At 47.4% G+C, this 12,177-nt stretch overlaps 1 protein-coding gene across 9 annotated transcripts in view; it reads right to left on the bottom strand.

Moving 5' to 3' along the window:
* The window catches only part of ZNF618 (zinc finger protein 618), a 154,336-nt gene that overhangs the window by 60,556 nt on the left and 81,603 nt on the right, over positions 1 to 12,177 (bottom strand). For all 9 annotated transcript variants that reach the window (XM_035341574.1, XM_035341577.1, XM_035341576.1 and 6 more), the window contains exon 4: positions 3,732 to 3,809. In XM_035341574.1, the coding sequence (XP_035197465.1) occupies positions 3,732 to 3,809 (78 nt within the window). The remainder of the gene's footprint in view (positions 1 to 3,731; positions 3,810 to 12,177) is intronic.

The following is a 12,177-nucleotide window of genomic DNA, read 5'->3' on the forward strand; positions in this document are numbered from 1 at the left end:
GAATATGGAGAGTGAAGTTTCACACCCTCAGTGATAACCACAAGGTTATCTCATATTTGCTATGGTGGACAATACCAGCCACTGCTTCTACATAAAACCTTAGATACTTGTTGCAATAAAAGCATCTTCCAACAAAATTTATTTTAAGTCCTGCAGTCTTCTGCTATTTCCAGCATTGTTGCTGGTTCAGCTGTGTCTGACACTCACTGGATGACAGGACACAGAGCTTTCCTCCATATAGGCCTTCTTTTTTACTATTATTTTTGACATATACATGACGTGTACATTCAATGGCACATTATTCGTCTGCAGACAGGTACACTTCTGAACTGCTTAAGAAGATAGTTTGGGGTCTGTTTCTGGGAGAATCACATTTACAGAGTTGCATCAAGTTTTCAATTTGATTTCTGGTTGACTAGTATAGAAGAATAAATATCCCATTTTGATTTTTATTGTCTTAAGGCAATTTTAATGCACTTTAAATGTTACCGCTGCATGCATCAATTTACAGCAAGATAAAACAACACTTTCTAAGTTTTACATATAAAAATTGTGCTTCTCCTTTGCTGACATGAAAATTACTAATAAATTTCCACATAGAAACTTTGAAAATTTCCATCTTCTGTAGCTACACATTAAAAAGACTTAGGCATGACTTAGGCAAGACTACACATTAAAAAGCCAAAGGCAAAGCAATGCCTCTGCTGAGTTTGTGGTAAACCTATGGATATCAATTGTACGTGTGTATGGTGATGAATCGAAACCATTTGATGCATACCTTAATTTCATTTGCAATGTAAATAAATATATAACTACAAGTAAAGTGAATCACACAATAGCAGCTGATCTCATACTAATGCAGCTCCTACAAATACCTGTTGCAGTAAGGAGCCCACAGTGCTTGTTGGAGAGAAGTAAAATAAAAGCAATTCTTGTCCCAAATTTAAATATTGCAATCATTATTATAAAATTATTGCAATGCTGTGAGGCGACAGTAAAGCCCTCTGTATGTCAGCAAACTATTAGAATCACAGAATCTTGGAATGGTTTGGGTTGGAAGGGGCCTTAAAGCCCATCCAGTTCTAACCCCTGCCATGGGCAGGGACCCCTCCCACCAGCACAGGCTGCCCCCAGCCCCATCCAGCCTGGCCTTGGGCACTGCCAGGGATGGGGCACCCACAGATCCCTTGGGCTGCCTGGGACAGGGCCTCACCACCCTCCAAGTAAAGAATTTCTTCCTCATATTTAATCTAAACCTACCCTCTTTAAGTTTAAAGCCATTACTCCTTGTCCTATCACTCTGCTCCCTATGAAGAGTCCCCCTCTAGCTTTCCTATAGCCCCCTTTAGGTACTGGAAGACTGCTGTAAGGTCTCCCCAGAGACTTCTCTTCTCCAGGCTGAACAATCACAACTCCCTCAGCCTGTCTCCATAGGAGAGGTGCTCCAACCCCTTGATCATCCTCGTGGCCTCCTCTGGACCTGTTCCAACAGCTCCATGTCCAGGGGATTGCCCTGGCCCAGGTGCAGGACCTTGCACTTGGCCTTGTTGAACTCCATGAAGTTGGCACAGGCCCACCTCTCTGGATGGGTCCCTCTGGATGGCATCCCTTCCCTGCAGCATGTCAACCGCACCACACAGCCTGGTGTCATCTGCAAACTTGCTTGCTGAGGGTGCACTCAATTTGTGTCACTAATGAAAGTATTAAACAGTACTGGTCCCAGTACAGACCTCTGAGGGACACTTCTCATAACTGGTCTTCATCTGCACATTGAACCTTTCACCACAGCTCTCTAGATGAAGCCATCCATCCAATTCCTTACCCACCAAATAGTCCACCCATCAAATCCACGTCTCTCCAATTTAGAGATACGGATGGCATGTGGGACCATATCAAAGGCTTTGGGCAAGTCCAGGTAGATGACATCAGTTGCTCTTCCCTTGTCCACCAATGCTGTCAATCTGTCATAAAAGGCCACCAAGTTAGTCAGGCACAATTTGCCCTTAGCGAAGCCATGCAGGATGTCTCCATCACCTGTATTCCAAGTCCCTTAGCATGGCTTCCAGGAAGATCTGCTCCATCATCTTTCTGGGCAAAGAGCTGAGGCTGACCAGTCTGTAGTTCCCTGCATCTTCCTTTTCACCCTTTCTCAAAATGGGGGTTACGCTTCTCCAGTCACTGGGGACTTCCCCTGACCACCACAACTTTTCTAATATGATGTAGAGTGGCTTAGCAACTTCACCTGCCAGTTCCCTCAGGACTCGGTATGTTCCAGGAACCATATTCAGGTTCCGCAGATACTCACAAACCTGATGTTCTCCTATAGTGGGTGGGACAGTTGCCACTCACTATTATTTTATGGATTTTTTGCTTCAGCTTCAGAGCAAAGCTAATTTGTAGCAGTTATTTAAAGGGCTTCTAGGAGTTTTGTTGGCATTTAGAAAGAAATACCAGTATCAAAAACCAATTATGCATCTATCTGAGGATACGGAAGAAGCTCTATGATGTTAAACAGCACATGAGAACTATGCAACCATGCAATTAAAGGATTTATTATGTGACTGTACACTCTGAGAAGTTTCAGATGCATGTTAGCTTTTCAGCTGTGCATTTGCTGACTTCTGAGAGTTTAAACATTTAAGATTTAACACTGCATTAGCATTCATTATTCCTGGATTTTCAGTTTTCATTGGGAGATTCCCTTATGTACCTTCAGACATTCCAGTCAAATGTTTAATGGAAGACCAAGTGCACTAATATTGCTAGTGACAAATGAGTTATCGCAGATGCTCCTACAAGTCTGACACACTTCAGTGCTTAACTCAGGTGGAAGAAAATAAAAACACTGAAAGGCTTTTGATCTAGTTTCAAGTCCCTATGGTTTTGTTATTTTAGATACGTATTTCTCCAAATTATACATGCTATGCTAATTGTACTAAACAGACAAACAAAACTTCCCAATTTCTGCAGTTAAGTAACTTGAAAGTAGCCAGACTTAAAATTCAGGAAAAAGAAAATCACTTCTGACTAAGCACAAGAAATTTCATGTTAACAATACATTTGGAGAGTGACCTCAGCAGGGGCACAGGGATGATTTCAAGTATCATTTTATGTTTAGCATGAAAACACAGAAGCATACCACTGCCAGCACAAAGTGAGATACACAGTTTAGCAGCCTGTAATGTGGGCATTCATAAATAGTAACAAACATCAGTACCCGATGTGTTTTACTGTGTGTAATCCTTTTCCATGAATAAAAACAACCCTCTGCACAGGTATGAACATCCTGAAGTCCCGGATTTTGCCTGAACTTTTTGCCTTGATCTGTAACTGTCCTCCACCCAGACACAGCAGGGGTGGATCATAACACCTCGGGCAGGTGTCTACACTGCCTGGGGCTGGCACACGATTTCATCTGCCAGGACAGACTTAGTGATTTTCAGCTCTCCCAACAAGCAGCAATGCCGCAAATAGCCTCGTGAAGTAAATACTGCAGTTATCCTACTGCACCAAGCACAGTGGCTGGTCACAACTTCAGGAGGAATACTGCTGGAGTGGAGAGCCACAGAGATCAGAGAGCTACAAAGATTATCCTACAAACAGGCCACCCAAAAGAAGCATTAGTGATGGACAGAGAAGTGGCAGAGCAATCTTCAAAGCCTTCCCAAAAATATTCCTTGAGCTTGAATGTTACCCCAGGATTCCCAAATATTTGAGCAGGAGAGAGATACCTCTATGCGCTCGCACATGCGTCTGGAAACAGTTGTAATACTTGTATTTCTTCCCACATATTCCACACTCATAAGATCCTGAAAAACAAGACAGAAAAGTATACAACACCATATTAGCTCAGGAAAAACAGCCTCACCATATACTTATCCATAAACCAGGGACAAAAACAAATGCAGATTGCAGCAAAGTAATTTTTGGAAGATTCATGGAGATAAATGCAGGAAATCACTAACCAGACTCTATTCCTTTTTCAGCCTTATTTAAGATTCCTTGGCATATTATCCTGAACTTACATTTTCAGTGTATCTTTATAAATTTGCTAACATGAAAGGGCCACTCTCAAAATAGCCTGACTTATAATTTTATAATAATGACTGATATTTCCTATGGACAGAAATAACCTTGAATTACTTTTCAGTAAGTTCCTAGTATATGGGAAAAAAGCTTTTCAACTGAAAAAAGAAGGCAGTATGTTATCTTGAGGCAACTAGTTTTCAAAATTTCTCAAGAAATGCACAATGTACAAATTTCTCAGGAAACCCACAGAGATTTGGTAAATATCCACCCAGAGGAAACCAAATAGATACAAATAGAACTTTTGACCTTTTTAAGGAAAATCACATGACCACAGTAGTCTCTCTTCTCAATTTGAGTATCTAATTCCAGAAAACACACATCTGCAAACAGTCATTTGAAATGAAACCAGAGAAACAGAGCTGGGAGAATCATTTGTAATGATGAAATTATGCAATGAATTTAGCCTCTTCTGTTTATTGGACAGGCAGACAAAAATTTCCTCAGATTTGTTATTTAAGACAATACAACCTTTTTTTCCCATTCCATCTTGGCAAACAGGCTATAAATTAGACTTTCAAGCTCTCACTTGCAAAATGTATTGCATTTGTTAGCAGTCCATCAGCAGGTAAGTAAGTAATAGATCCTATATGCCTATCTGGTAGAGCAAGGGCAGCACTCACTGGAAGAGGAGGTGGGAGAAGGCACGGCTGAGGATTCTTTGGTGTGAACGGAGCATTTCCTTTCCATGGACATGCATGCAACCTTGGAAAAATCTTTTCCTGATCATGCGAAACAGCAAAACTCAAGGACGAGCCACAAACAAGAACACAACATTCACACACAAGTCCAAATAAACGCTCCCAAATATCACATTACAGCAATACTTACTGTGTGTTACTCTTGAATAAGGTCTTTCCAGGAACAAAATCAAACATGTTTTTTGAACACACTATACCCACATTCTTTCTTTTCCATGTCCTATTGCTTACAGCTTCTGAAGAAAACAACCCTCCTTCCATCTCACAGCTGTGCTGAATTCCCTGCCCATCACTGTTAGCATCACTTGGGACTGTGTTTTGAGCTTGGGAGGATACTTTGTCACTGATGCTCAAACAGGCAATTCGCTATAGCCCGAACATAGGAAAACACATCTGGAAAAACACTCTGAAATACTGACACTGTAGTCAGTTGACTATGATCTGCTTGCTCCACAGCCTCTTATGTCGTACCTAGCTGCATTTCCTGTATACTGATACATATAGATGGGACAGTCATCACCCATGGCCACTCCACTCAGATTATCCTAAGTGAAATCCTAGATACCAGCAAGTCAGCAGCATCTGACAGCCCTCATTGTCCATGCTCAAAGACTAATGGAATTGATCACCAACCTCCACAGCTCTTTTCTGAAAACTATTCCAGCTAGAGCCCCAAAGCAAGCATGGCCAGAAGAGGAGTGCACTCCTGATCATTTGGGCCCTTCCAACCCATAACCTTGTGCAATGCCTGAGGTTCAGCTGTACCACCACCAAACAGACTGATGCCCACCCATGCCCCTAAAACAGTGCTGTGCACACACAGAGCACTGAAAAACAAAACAAAACAACAAAACAAAACCAAAACCAGATAAAAAACAATTAGGGGCTCTGAGCTGTTCCCCCCCCGGCCCCCCCCCCCATTTCTTGTATTTCTCCCCTCCTCTGCATATGGTCTAAGGCACATAAATGCATTTGCTTGTGCAGAAGTTCTTCAAGAACATAAGCCATACACGTGACTGCATAGTGTCTTCCCTTGTCAGCACAGAACCAAATCACGCGATGGGCTCTGCCCAGGAAGCAAGGGCAGGAGCTGATGGCAGGACAGAGCCCAGCGCATCTCATAGCCAGCGCTCTGCTCCCCATATCCCCTGTGACCAAGGTCTCACATGCAACCTGGGGGAGGCTGGAGCCAGCTTTGCCAAGGGCACCTCTACCCACCTCCTGCGTGCAGGTGGCTGAGCACTGCCCCACAGGGGACTGCAAGACAGCCCAACAGCCCCAGCTGTGTACGCAGCACACCATGGTGGGACCAGAGGCGCAGATCCCACTGTGAGAGAAAGGAGGGAGTGTTTGCCACAGTAAATATGTTGTTAGAGTGGAGTAGAGATGAAGTGAAAAAAAAAAACGTCACGTGCTAAGGCTTTACAGAGGACATGCTTGTCTTGCCTGGGGCACTGCCGCTGTGGTCATGGCTTATTTCAGACCTCACCCACATCAGGATGTGCCATGCAGGTTAAAGCTGCTTGTAGTAGGTGAGAAGATGGGGAGGGTTTTTGGTTAGTTGGTGCACTCAGTTTGGCCAGACTTCTATTAAGCCTTGCAGATAGAATTTGGGCAACACATCCAGAGTGTCTAAAGCTTTTCCCCTGCTCTCTTGTCCCTGATTAGACTCTCACACCCTTGCATCACATACCAGACGTGTATCTCAATACATGGTCAAAAATCCAGGTCCCTGAATATCGATTTCGTGTTTATCCAACAGGAGAGCCACGTTCCACTGCTTTTCCATCTAAATTGTGCAGAAAAAATCAGAAAAGAACCCTTCAAGTGGATGCATTTCCAAATGATAATGATGGCTGATGCCTATTAAAAATCTCTATAGCCTCTGACATTTTGTTGCCAAACCACAGGGACAGATGGGCTTGGAAACTTTTAAGGCTTTTGCAGCACTTATGTGGTTTAACTACGGAGAATCCAAAGATCTCACAAATTACGTGTGCATAGCAGCACAGCAACTGAGACATCAGCATCACGGTACAAATTAAGCATGTACATGTTAGATTGATAGTCTCACAGCAGAAGCACTCTTCGTCTCAGAAACATTTCTGATTTAATGCATGACTTAAAAAATCCTCTCCAAAATACTTTTCATAAAGCCCAGACCAGACTGGGAGTTTAAATAGTCTTGTATAAAACTTCTCCCGATCAACTCACAGATAACTCAGTCCTTCAAAACACAAATACTGACCTGATAGTATTCCCAGCGTTAGAAAATGATCCACACCAGCCGAACAGTCTCCTTCCCTTTCTCTTGATTTACAATGCCAATACCATTTCATTTTCCTCTCCTTTCCAGATCATTTCACAGTGCGCTTCTTGGCCTTTCTTCCCCTCACAGCCCTGCCCTGAGAAAGGCTGATGTGTTGGAGCTCTTCAAACAGCCCTGGCCCAACGCCAGCATGTGAAGTGAGCAAGATAAAAAGGACAGAGGAGGAGGAGAAGAGACATCCTCTAAGCTGTGCCCTCCTAGACACACCGGTGAAGAGACAGCAGCTCTGGGCCCATGGGAGCCATCAGTCTATTGGCTTCCCTTGCTTGGGATGACCCAGGGGGACCCATGGCTCTTGTGAGACTCCTGCATAACAACAGATCAAAAGGAATCACAGAACCAACAAAATCACAGAACTGTAGGGGTTGGAAGGGACTTCAAGATATCATCAGGTCCAACCCCTCTGCCAAAGCAGGATCCCTAGAGCAGGTTGCCCAGGTAGGCGTCCAGACGGGCCTTGAATATCTCCAAAGAAGGAGACCCCACAACCTCCCTGGGCAGCCTGTTCCAGTGCTCCGTCACCCTCACCATGAAGCAGTTATTTCGCATGTTGGTGCAGAACTTCCTGTGCTTCATTTTGTGGCCATTGCCCTTTGTCCTATCCCCACAAACCACTAAAGAGAGGTTGGCCATATCCTTCCGTCTCCCACACTTAGGTATTTGTAAACATTAATAAGATCCCCTCTCAGTCTTCTTTCCTCCAGGCTGAACAGACTCAGGTCTCTCAGCCTTTCCTCACAGGTGAGATGCTCCAGGCCTCGTATCATCTTTGTGGTCCTCCTCTGGACACTTTCCAGGAGATCCCTGTCTTTTTTGTACCAGGTGCCCAAAACTGGACACAGTACTCCAGGGGAGGCCTGACCAGGGCAGAGTAGACAGGGAGGATCACCTCCCTTGACCTGCTGGCCATGTTCCTTTTTCTGCACGCCAGGATCCCCCTTGGCCTTCTTGGCCACCAGGGCACACTGCTGGCTCCTGGTCAACCTGTCGTCCACCAGGATCCCCAGGACCTTCTCTGCAGAGCTCCTCTCCAGCAGGTCATCCCCCAGCCCATACTGATACATGTGGTTGTTCCTTCCCCGGTGCAGGACTCTAAATGTGCTCTTGTACACTTACTCATCCTCATTTGGTTTCTTTCCTGAATTCCTTCACCCTTTCCACTGCCTGTGCTGGGGTCAAAAGGGCATTTGCACACACTTTATTAGCACCTGGATAATTAGGCACCTGCAGCCAGACAGCAGATTACAGCAGAAAGCAGAACCAGAGGGCGGTCCTGTAGGGCTGAGAGCAACTGGGCACAAACTTAGCAAAACACAAAAAAGGGCACCTTTTGGGGGTCTGACCCAGTCTCCTCCAGGTACTGCCCCAGTTCCAGTCCAGCTGCAGCCCCTGGGACCCCCTGGGTTATGGGGCTGGGGCTAGGACAGGGATGGGAACAGGGATGGGGCTGGGGACAGCTGGATGCTTCCACATTAATGTGTCATGGGGGGAGGCTGAAATTGAGAACAAAGCGTGCAGCTGTGGAAGAAACAAAAGCTACAGGACTTGGGGCAAATGTGTGCCAGAGGCTGCCCATACATAAGAAACTGCTGCTGCCAGGGGATCAGCACAGCACGCTTCCCTCTTGCCCCAAACCGGACTCTCCAGAAGATTTTTGGGAAGCCACCTGGTTCACCGCATGCTTCAGGTTCTTATTTGTAACAGAAGGACTCTGTTTCTAAAGCAGGGGGATTATGAGGAGAGGAGGGCGGTGAGGTGCGAGGGGAGTGGGGGTGGCAGCCCCTGCCCTCTGTTGTGAGGGGGCTGAGGGGAAAAGTGAGGGGAAATGGAAATGGCGGTTGGGCCTCGGGATGCGGGACTTACGCCTCATGCCAGGAATAAACATCCCAGGAGAGGAAAGGGTACTGTTGTGAGGTGTTTGGACTGGAGGGAACGGCCTCAAGTTGTGCCAGGGGAGCTTCAGGTTGGAAATTAGGAGACATTTCTTCTCAGAAAGAGCAGTCAGGCATTGTAACGGGTTGCCCAGGGAAGTGGTGGTGTCACCGTCCCTGGGAGTGTGTTTAAGGAAAGGTTGGACGTGGTGCTTGGGGACATGGAATAGTGGGTGACATTGGTGGTAGGGGGATGGTTGGACCAGATGATCTTGAAGGTCTTTTCCAACCTTAATGTTTTCACGATTCCATGTTACACTGATGAGAGGCTAGAGCCTGAGCTGGAAAACGTCATGTGGAACATGTGCAACAAGGTCTTACCAGGCTGCAATTTGCAAGGTCCTGCAGTTTTGCCACCTAACCTAACCCATAAAAGTGGCCTGAAAGAAAGCTGGAGAGGGACTCTATCAGGGAGTGTAGCCATGGAACAAGGAATGGCTTTGAACCAATGAAGGAGAGATTTAGCTTGGATGTGATGTGAGGAAGAAATTCTTCACTCAGAGCACAAAGCGCACACGGGAATTAGGGCTGAAGATGCACCTTGCTTCTGTTCTTTTGTGTAAAGTAATTTTAATTACCTAAAAAGCAGTGTTAAAACTAAGCCCAGGGCACAGGATGGGAGGTGCAGGGCAGTCCCTGCAGTCAAGGGGCAGCCTTTCTCTCTGGCAAGCCAAGTGGCCTGGGGGAGCCAGCCCCAGAAAAGGGGCCCTCAGGCCCCCCAGCCCTCCTCCTTCTTCCACGGGAGGGCATCTTCCAGGCCTCTCCCAACACAGATGCCTTTGGCCATGCATGGGCCACTGCATCGCAGAGGCTTGCTGAGGTCACAGTGGCCACCCCTGCCTTGTGACCTTTGCTGCGGGCCCTATAAAACAGGCCCCCTGCAGCTGGCCCACCACTCGCTCAGCGACTAGGTCCTGTGACAGCCAGCGTAGGCGGCAGGAAGGAGACTAGAAGCAGCAAGGCGAGAAGCAGCCCTGCTTGGTGTGCGAGGACAGCCATGCCGTCCAAAGAAGCACTAAGAAGGAATGCAGCTACCAAGAACGAGAAGTGTCATGGGCGGAGGGATAGCGCCGGCAGCACAAGAGACACCAGTGCTCGAGAGACCTCTGGCGCGCAGCCCACAGACACATATAAGCGGTACCACTGGTACCGCAACGACGCGGGGAACAGGCCGCCCCCTCTAATATCCAGCGACAGGGAGCCTGGGCCTTCCCATAGGCGCAGTGGTGGTATGGGGCAAAATCAGGAGCATCAGGGACAGCCGTGGGGAACAGAGGTGTGCCCATATTCCGGAACAGAGCGTGGGACCCAGCCATAGCTGTAAAACAGACGGCAGCATCGAACCCATGCGTGATAATCAAGCTGACAGTGGCATGGGACCTCAGGGTGGAACTGGATGACCCCCGGGTTGGGCACCCTGGCCTGAAAACGTTCCGGATGGAAGGCATCCCGTTTGGGCAGTCCCAGGCAAAGGCTGGCTTATCCTTCTGCCAAGGACTGTGGAGCCCATGGAGATGAATCCACCAGAAGATGTGGAGGAACAAACGGAAGTGGATCCATCTCCACCAGACCAGACCTGGGACTACCACAGCATGTCGTTGCTCTCTTCCATCCAAGAGCACCAAGAGCGTCGCAGGAGTGCCCAGCCAGCTCCCTACTGGATGCTCAGGCTCCATCCCAAGCATTAGCTTGGAGCCACCAAACACCTTGGACATCCCACAGGCTTACCTGCAAGGTGTCCTGGCAATAAAGAACTCGGTTGCCAATTCTCAGGGGTTGTGTGAGTGCTTCTTTCCCATCCCCCAGCCCATGTGCGAGAGGTGGCATCCCTTCTGCACAGAGCCTCGAGGAAGAGCACAAGAGAGGACCCAACTTCCTTCGGGCTGCTGCACTGGGGTGACAGGAGGAGTCCTCGAGGGCCACCATGCACCTTGAACATTTGTGAAAATAGTCTGAGGGGTGAAAACAGTAGTGTGTAAGTGATTATAGGTGGCTAATTTCTTATATAGGAGTAGGTTCATAGACCTTCCTCTTCCTTTTGATCTTGTTGATGAGCTCCTTGCTTATCCAGAGGTCTCCTGCCTTCCTTCCCTGATTTCCTACTCTTATGGATGCACTGACCCTGAGCTTCGAAGAACTGCTTTTTAAATGTTGCCCAGCTCTCACAAGCACCACTGCCTTCTAGCAATCTTGCCCATGTAGGTCCCAGAAGAGGTTGAAGTTGACTCTCTGAAAGTCCAGCCTAGCAATCCTACTTTTTGCCTTCTTCCGCCAACTTCCGTACTGAACTCCACCATCTCATGGATCGCTCCATCCCAACGCAGCATTTCAAAAGCTGTAGCAGTCCAAAAATTCAAATATCAGCAGAGCCTTGGCACTTCCCACTCATCCACCGCACGGCTTGAAACAGATTTTGGCGTAGACCAGAGCTCAGGGGGAGACACAGCAACCTGCAGCCAAACAGCAGGCAGCATGCACACAGCTTAATCTGATGAAAGCCCTACAAGAGAAGTACAGCAACCGAGCTGGGAACCCCTGTTATAAACTGCTGAAAGTTACAGATATATGAACATGGCAGGGCCCTGCAGGAGATGAGGCTCAGAAAAGATGCACAGATCTTCTAATGCACACTGCAGCCCAGCCCTGACACCAAGCCCCCAGAGAGCTCTGTCACCTGCAGCCACATGGGCTCTGCCACCGTGGGCACCGCGGCCCCGGCTCAGGCGAGACATCCCCTGTGCTGCCCACCGTGCCCACTGCACCATGAAACAACAGTCTGGGGGGCAGCCTTACCATTCACATGGAAAGGATGGGGATTCATTTACCTCTGATTCTCTACTTCATCCCACAACATGAATTACTATAAAAAGTAATCCTTTCTGACACCTTCTCAGCTTCTCTGATGAAGGGGAATAAAACCTCACCGATGCCTTGCCTTTCTGCATGGCTGAAGTGATTTAGACACAGGGATACCAGAATTTCAAGAAAGACGTCAGGAGAACACCTCCTGGAAACACCGGCGAGCAGCAGCAGAGCACGTGGAGCCTCTGCTCCGGAGCTGGGCAGCACCGGTTCCCTTGGCTGCCTGCAACCTTGGGCTGCCTCAGAGCAGCAGCCAAAATCACCGGCG

This window comes from Oxyura jamaicensis, chromosome 17 (genome assembly GCF_011077185.1).
Source record: "Oxyura jamaicensis isolate SHBP4307 breed ruddy duck chromosome 17, BPBGC_Ojam_1.0, whole genome shotgun sequence".
Taxonomy (NCBI): domain Eukaryota; kingdom Metazoa; phylum Chordata; class Aves; order Anseriformes; family Anatidae; genus Oxyura; species Oxyura jamaicensis.